Raw genomic sequence first — 8,786 nt, 5'->3', positions numbered from 1 at the left:
GCGTTCCATAAATGCCAAGCACTGTGCCAAGTATTCATTTAACTTAGGGAAATGAGTAGGTAGAGACAACCTATAAAATCATTACTAGTGAAGAATTAAAAACCAAGAGAGAATAAATAACTTGTCTAAGACTTATCAGTAAGTGACAGAACCCGTATTTGAACCCAAGGACATGGTGTCTTATTCCAAAATCTGTGTTTTTCCCTTAATGCCCAGAAAACCAGCCAGTAAAACTTAGGCTATGAAAATCCAAAGAAAAACCAACATATGAACATTAACTTTACTCTTAAATATTAACTATTTTCTGTCCCCATCACTGAAGGTTTTTTCAGTCCTATCTACCTCATTCCATACAATATTTTCTGCTTTCTGTTTTCCATGAGACTATGTTGAAGTGAAAACTGGAGACGCTTCCATCTAGAGTCTATCATTTTCTATATCCCATTGAAACTAGCAAATTGAAACTAGAAAAAGACCACAAACATATTTGTTTTGAAGCCAAAACAAAAGTTGGGAAATAAATTTTAACTAATTACATGGCTTACAAATTAGCAGAAACCATGATGGGCTGTTAGTTAGATGGACAGTGAATCTGGTGTGTTTAGACTCCTGAATGACAAAGGAAGGGTCCATCTCCATCTGTACTATCTTGGATCTGAATGCTGGGAGGTCACATTGACATCAACGTTTATCCAATTTTGGAGACAACTGTGTGGTTCTAGAAGATCTTGCAGGTCTTCAAAGAACTGTTCAACTTCAGCTTCTTCAGCATTACTGGTTGGGGCATAGAATTGGATTACTCTAATATTGAATGGTTTGCCTTGGAAATGAACAGAGATAATTCTATCATATTTGAGACTGCATCCAAGTACTGCATTTTGGACTCCTGTTGACTATGATGGCTACTCCATTTCTTTTAAGGGATTCTTGTCCACACTAGTAGATATAATGGTCATCTGAGTTAAATTCACCCATTCCAGTACATGTTAGTTCACTGATTCCTCAAATGTTGATGTTCAATCTTGCCATCTCCTGTTTGGCCACTTCCAATTTGCCTTGATTCATGGTCCTAACATTCCAGTTTCCTATGCAATATTGCTCTTTACAGCATCGGACTTTACTTCCATCACCAGTCACATCCACAACTGGTTATTGTTTTTGCTTTGGCTCCATCTCTTCATTCTTTCTGGAGTTATTTCTCCACTGATCTCCAGTAGCATATTGGGCACCTACCAACCTGGGGAGTTCATCTTTCAGTGTCCTATCTTTTTATCTGTTCATACTGTTCATGGGGTTTTCAAGGCAAGAATACTGAAGTGGTTTGCCATTCCCTTTTCCAGTGGACCACATTTTGTCAGACCTACAAGACCTTCTAGAACTAACACCCAAAAAGATGTCCATTTCATTATAGGGGACTGGAATGCAAAAGTAGGAAGTCAAGAAATACCTGGAGTAACAGGCAAATTTGGCCTTGGAGTACAGAATGAAGCAGGGCAAAGGCTAATAGGGTTTTGCCAAGACAACGCACTGGTCATAGCAAACACCCTCTTCCAACAACACAAGAGAAGATTCTACACATGGACATCACCAGATAGTCAATACCAAAATCAGATTGATTATATTCTTTGCAGCCAAAGATGGAGAAGCTCTATACAGTCAGCAAAAACAAGAGCTGACTGTGGCTCAGATCATGAACTCCTTATTGCCAAACTCAGACTGAAATTGAAGAAAGTAGGGAAAACCACTAGACCATTCAGGTATGACCTAAATCAAATCCATTACAATTATACAGTGGAAGTGAGAAATAGATTCAGGGGATTAGATCAGATAGACAGAGTGCCTGAAGAACTACGGACAGAGGTTCGTGACATTGTACCCCAAGAAAAAGAAATGCAAAAAGGCAAAATGGCTGTCTGAGGAGGCTTTACAAATAGCTGTGAGAAGAAGAGAAGTGAAAAGCAAAGGAGAAAAGGAAAGATATATTCATGTGAATGCAGAGTCCCAAAGAATAGCAAGGAGACATAAGAAAGCCTTCCTCAGTGATCAATGCAAAGAAATAGAGGAAAATAATAGAATGGGAAAGACTAGAGATCTCTCCAAGAAAACTAGAGATACCAAAGGAACATTTCATGCAAACATGGGCACAATAATGGACAGAAATGGTATGGACCTAACAGAAGCAGAAGATATTAAGAAGAGGTGGCAAGAATACACAGAAGAACTGTACAGTAAAGATCTTCATGACCCAGACAATGACGATGGTGTGATCACTCACCTAGAGCCAGACATCCTGGAATGAGAAGTCAAGTGGGCCTTAGAAAGTATCACTATGAACAAAGCTAATGGAGGTGATGGAATTCCAGTTGAGCTATTTCAGTCCTAAAAGATGATGCTGTGAAAGTGCTGTACTCAATATGCCAGCAAATTTGGAAAACTCAGCAGTGGCCACAGGACTGGAAAAGGTCAGTTTTCATTCCAATCCAAACTACTGCACAATTGCACTCATCTCACACACTAGTAAAGTAATGCTCAAAATTCTCCAATCAAGGCTTCAATAGTACGTGAGCTGTGAACTTCCAGATGTTCAAGCTGGATTTAGAAAAGGCAGAGGAACCAGAGATCAAATTGCCAACACCTGCTGGATCATTGAAAAAGCAAGAGAGTTTCAGAAAAACATCTACTTCTACTTTGTTGACTATGCCAAAGCCTTTGACTGTGTGGATCACCACATACTGTGGGAAATTCTTAAAGAGAGGAGAATACCAGACCACCTTCCCTGCCTCCTGAGAAATCTGTATGCAGGTCAGGAAGCAACATGGACTGGACATGGAACAGACTGGTTCCAAATTGGGAAAGGAGTGTGTCAAGGCTATATATTGTCACCCTGCTTATTTAACTTATATGCAGAGTACATCATGTGAAATTCTGGGCTGGAAGAAGCACAAGCTGGAATCAAGACTGCAGGGAGAAATATCAATAACCTCAGATATGCAGATGACACTGCCCTAATAGCAGAAAGCAAAGAAAAACTAAAGAGCCTCCTGATGAAAGTGAAAGAGGAGAGTGAAAAAGTTGACTTAAAGCTCAACATTCAGAAAACTAAGATCATGGCGTCTGGTCCCATCACTTCATGGCAAATAGATGGGGAAACAATGGAAACAGTGACAGACTTTTATTTTGGGGGGCTCCAAAATCACTGCAGATGGTGATTGCAGCCATGAAATTAAAAGATGCCTGCCTCTTGGAAGAAGAGCTATGACCTACCTAGACAGCTTATTAAAAAGCAGAGACATTACTTTGCCAACAAAGGTCCGTCTAGTCAAAGCTATGGTTTTTCCAGTAGTCATGTATACATGTGAGAGTTGGACTATAAAGAAAGCTGAGAGCACTGATGAATTGATGCTTTTGAACTGTGGTGTTGGAGAAGACTCTTGAGTGTCCCTTGGACTACAAGGAGATCCAACCAGTCCATCCTAAAGGAAATCAGTCTTGAATATACATTGCAAGGACTGATAGTGAAGCTGAAATTCCAATACTTTGGCCACCTGATGCAAAGAACCGACTCATTGGAAAACACCCTGATGCTGGTTGAGGGCGGGAGGAGAAGGGGACGACAGAGGATGAGATGGTTGGATAGCATCAATGACTCAATGAACATGAGTTTGAGTAAACTCTGGGAGTCGGTGATGGACAGGGAGGCCTGGCATGGTGCAGTCCATGGGGTCACAATGAGTCAGACATGACTGAGCAACTGAACTGAACTGAAATGTGTGGTTGGCTACCCATGTATAGCCACTCTTGCTCAAGAACTTGGAAAAAACAAAGTATTTTTGGTAGGGGGTCAGATTCATCAGAGAGTGGTGCAATCACCTTGGTGTAGATTGATCAACACTTATTAAAAGAAAATAAAACATAACAGTGCACCGTATGTTGTAAGGGCATGGTTTCATGAAGTTTGTGTTTCACTTTTGTGTGTGTGTGTATGTGTGTGTGTGTGTGTGTGTATTTGTATATGTACTGAGTTGGGAATATCCCCTGGAGAAGGAAATGGCAACCCACTCCAGTACTCTTGCCTAGAAAACTCCATGGATGGAGGAGCCTGGTGGGCTACAGTCCATGGGGTCGCAAAGACTCGGACACGACTGAGCGACTTCACTTTCTTTCACTTTCTTGAGTACTAATGTAAAATATATTTCTACTATGATTCTGAGTCAAATCGTCTTAAGTTACTAGTCCAGGCTCTTCCCCACCCATTTGTTTGTTAGGTAAGAGGCAGCATAGTACAGTGAAGCCAGAATACCTCTTATTAACACGATGTGACTTTAGCCAACCTCAATTTCAACCTCTCTACACGGTTCTTCAATCTGTAAATTAAGGATAGTACTATAACCTACTTTATAGGTTTATAGGCTTGTTGAAGTTTAAATGAGTTAATATTTACACAATGCTTACTGCAGCGCCTAGCATTGTGCTAGCAGGATCCAGATGATTTTTTAAAAAGTGAATGAGAAAGAGCCCTAGCACCAAAGCACTCGTCCAGGGCTCCTCACTGGGGGATTTTTCCTCCATATTCATTGGAGGGTGGTGGTTCAATAGCTCAGCTGTGTCTGACTCTTCGCGACCCCACGGACCGCACCACGCCAGGCTCCCCTGCCCTTCACTATCTCCCCGAGTTTGTTCAGACTCACTTCCCTTGAGTGGATGGTGCATTGGAGTGAAGCCGCTCAGTCGTGTCCGACTCCCTTCGACCCCATTGACTGTAGCCTACCACGCTCCTCCATCCGTGAGACTTTCCAGGCAAGAGTACTGGAGTAGGCTGCCATGAATTACAATGTTTTATCCCCTCCCACCAGGCCCGCCTTGGGTTTCTCAATCTTGCACCAAAAGGAATGTCAGAGAAACAGCGTCTCCCAGTGGCGCAGACTTCGCTCTAAGTGCTCGGGGCCCATGGCCTGCCAACCTCACACTACAACTCCCACCATGCATCTCTTCCCCTCCGCCCTCTTAATAGGTATTGTAACTTGCCGCGCCTCGCACCACAAAAACGGATGGTTATGGTGGCCAGAATTACTTCCGGAGCAGGTCGTCGCAAGGGTTCCTGGGAGACATATAACTCTAATTTTCTTCCGCCAGTTGATTAAATAGTCCCATAGTCACCTTGCGCAACGAAAAATAAACTCGAAGAGCACCTTCCTACCATAGATTTAAGCGGGAACACTGAATAATAAAGAAAACTTGAGTAAAGTGGATTCCTGTTTTGGCGTGCGGCCTGGAGACGTCTACGGGGCGTGAGCGGAGGGATCTCACTCTATATAAGAGAGCCGGTTCCGTCACCGGATCCTCTCTCGCCTCCGCGCTTCCAAGATGGTGAGTGCTAACGCGTGGGGACTAGTACGGGGCCGGGTGGAGACTGAGAGGAGCCGATTCTGAGATTGCGGGGAGGGTTGAAAGCCTGGGCCGCGGTGGAAGAATGGAGAGAGGGTATGTTTCTTCCCGGCTTGGAGGGATTTCCGGAGAGACTGGAGATCTGAGTGGCGCTTTCTTGGGGTGGCCGGCAAGGAATGTGGCCGGAAGGGGGCTAAGGCCGGGTAAGTTGCTCCTTCTTAATGGGATCTTCATCCTGACGCAGACCAAGAAAAGAAGGAACAACGGTCGTGCCAAAAAGGGCCGCGGCCACGTGCAGCCTATTCGCTGCACCAACTGTGCCCGATGCGTGCCCAAGGATAAGGCCATTAAGAAGTTCGTCATTCGGAACATCGTAGAGGCCGCAGCCGTCAGGGACATTTCTGAAGCGAGTGTTTTCGACGGTGAGTCCGCGGCGCGAAATGTGCGAGTATCCTGATATAAAGCCACCTCCCGCCGCCGCCCACCATCCGTGGGCTCTGTTCTTTGGACCATCCCCAGCACTTTTCTTGCACTGTTAGTTGTTGTCAGTAGAGGAGAATGGTGTTTTTGCTGCGTTGTGTGCCGTTTTGAGCCCTGTCTGGACAAGGTATTCTTTTTGTGGTCTTGTACAGTCTTTCAGTCTTATTTTGTGACGGCCTCTGTAGGGGATGAGGTTCCAGAAGCGTTCAGTGCTTATCTTGTATCAAAACTTGGGGAGCGCTGGCTGTAAACGTGGTAAATATAAAAACCGTTTTGAATTGTTGCCAAACGTTTGAGTTGGCAAACTTGTGGAAAGGAGTTTTTTAAGAGTGGAAGGAGTCTAGTTGGGTTGACACGGGTAAGTTTTAGAGCAATATGGTATCCTCTTATCGTTTCCTTTTTTTAAGACTTTTAAGATTTCTTAGGTAATTGGCAATGGGGCCAGAAGTAGGCATTAGGGCTGGCGCAATTACTGAAGGAACTGCATTCCATCGTATTGCATCTGTGGTGTGGATTTAGTCCCTGTGGTGACAGGATGGGTTGGTAGGGGAACATTGATTTGTGAACTGTGTATGTATGTTTAGGTATAAACTGAACAGTTGGCTTTGGGAGTGAAATCTTGTAGGTATGCCTGACTTCTAAGTGAGTTTATTTTTGAGGGTTAGAAGGAACAGGAAGAACAGGGCAAGGTGGGTACTGTATCTAATATCACAGCTCTAATTATTTTTTTTCTCAGCCTATGTGCTTCCCAAGCTGTACGTGAAACTGCATTACTGCGTGAGTTGTGCCATTCACAGCAAGGTAGTCAGGAATCGCTCTCGGGAAGCCCGGAAGGACCGAACACCTCCACCCCGATTTAGACCTGCGGTGAGTACCTTAAAAGAGGTATGGAGCCCAGAGGGGTAGTTCAGTTTAGTCGCTCAGTCGTGTCTGACTCTTTGCATCCCCATGGACTGCAGCATGCTAGGCCTCCCTGTCCATCACCAACTCCCAAAGCCTACTCAAAACTCACGTCCGTGGAGTCGGTGATGCCATCCAACCATCTCATCCTCTGTCGTCCCCTTCTCCCGCCTTCAGTCTTTCCCAAAATCAGCGTCTTTCAAATGAGTCAGTTCTTTGCATCAGGTGGCCAAAATATTGGAGTTTCAACTTCACCATCAGTCCTTGCATTTCAAAAACATGTAGAAAGTCCTTTTGTTAGTTTTTTCTGGCAGTCCAAAGTCAGAGATTATCTTCTAGTAGGTAGACAGCAATTCTTAGCCTTCAGGCTCTTGAATCCTTAGAGATAGGGTTGTACTTTGCACATTAATTCATTTTTAAACCCATGGGAGAGCCAAAGATAGGCTGTGCCTACTTATAAACATCTCAAGTGACAGCAGTTACATGGTCCGAATTTACTACTTGAATCTGGTTTTATTGAGCAAAACCAGATCTGGGATTTAGTATCTGGGTCATGAAGATCTTTTTTTGTAGGGATAATAGAGGAACAATAAATGAGGACAAGGAATATCAAATTAAGATCTCTGCCTATGGGTGGGGTCAGCTAAGTCTGGTAAGACCCACACCTGAAACATTTGCTTTCAAGTTAGTCTGTTTCAGATTGGGTAGTGTAATCACCTTGCACATCTGTCCGTGCCTTTATGGACCAAATAATACACTGTTAGTGATGGGAGGGTAGTGGTCAGGTTCTTTGAGAGGGGACGCTTCCATGGATGGTTGTTTAATTCTTTCACTTTGCCTTTCAGGGTGCTGCCCCACGTCCTCCACCAAAGCCCATGTAAGGATCCAAGTCCTTAAAGACTGAAGAAATATTGGTTTCTCTGAAAAGACAATAAAATGGAAATTATACTTCATGTAGCATGTTGAAAATAAGTTGCCAGATGGAATGGGGGTTGTGCGCATCTTGTTTGTGTCTTTGGTCTCCCCAGTTTGCATAGCTTAGGGGTGGGGGTGAGGAATTAGGGCATCTGTGTTTGATTAATTCAGCCTGGCAAATGGCTTAAGTTGGTGTCTTTAGAATGGGGAGGAAACTGGCAGAGTGAGGAGTGCATCTGAAGTCACTCAGACTAAGGTGTGCATTCCTCTTGTGGCAACACGAAGACTTTAATGAGAGTCCACAACTTGAATGGCACAAGGGGATGTGTATTCAGGTCCTTAACCTCGTCCAGTTTACCTGCCTACTTTGATCTGCTGCTAAGCTAATCACCCAGCCTTCATCTTTCTGTGGTACGTTGCTCTATGGGGTGACAGTGCCCTGAATGCCAGGCGTTCATAGAAATTTGTGGAAGTCCCATAAGAGGGGAGTTTGCAAAAAGTCTGAGAAAGGGCTGTAGTCTGTGTGACAACGGCTCATTTGTTGAAGAATTCAGAAATTGGAGGTTCCCAGCTAGGAGTACACAGCTGACCCTTTAACAACGTGGGTTTAACTGCAGGGGGCAGGGGTGGTTTTCAGTAAATACATACTACACGTGAAAGTACAGATGATACAAAAGGCTAACTCTAAAATTAATTATATCAGGATTTTTGAAGAGATGGTGCCCCTGACCAATGCTTTATTCAAGGGTCAAATGTACACATATATTTGAAAAATTAATATGTAAATAGTTTGCTAAGGACTTTGCTGGTTAGGTTATATGATTTTTTTTTCCTTAAGCTAAACTAGTAGCTTGGAAGTTTGGATTAAAGTACATATTGTTCTGGGAAACACATTTTTGCAAATGTCTATATTCAAAGGATATGATAGCAAAGAAGGAGTGGACTGTTTCGGAGCATAATGGTGGTCTTATTAATGGGAGAACCCTTAACTAAAGCAACCCAGTTGGAAATGGTTGGTCCTATCTTGTTTATGGTCCACATACTCATGCGTGTGCTGAAACAGGTGCAGCAAGTCCTGGATTTGCCAGAACACTGAGTGTGGGTTT

General features: G+C 43.6%; 1 protein-coding gene across 1 annotated transcript; it reads left to right on the top strand.

Moving 5' to 3' along the window:
* Positions 1 to 5,213: 5,213 nt before the first annotated feature.
* Positions 5,214 to 7,718, top strand: RPS26 (ribosomal protein S26). The gene is made up of 4 exons (XM_065934935.1): positions 5,214 to 5,367; positions 5,630 to 5,807; positions 6,602 to 6,732; positions 7,611 to 7,718. Exons 1-4 carry the CDS (start codon positions 5,365 to 5,367, stop codon positions 7,644 to 7,646), a joined length of 348 nt encoding a protein of 115 aa, XP_065791007.1. The 5' UTR covers positions 5,214 to 5,364; the 3' UTR covers positions 7,647 to 7,718.
* The last annotated feature ends 1,068 nt before the right edge of the window (positions 7,719 to 8,786 follow it).

This window comes from Muntiacus reevesi, chromosome 4 (assembly GCF_963930625.1).
Source record: "Muntiacus reevesi chromosome 4, mMunRee1.1, whole genome shotgun sequence".
NCBI lineage: Eukaryota > Metazoa > Chordata > Mammalia > Artiodactyla > Cervidae > Muntiacus > Muntiacus reevesi.
This window is presented reverse-complemented; position numbering and strand designations above follow the sequence as displayed.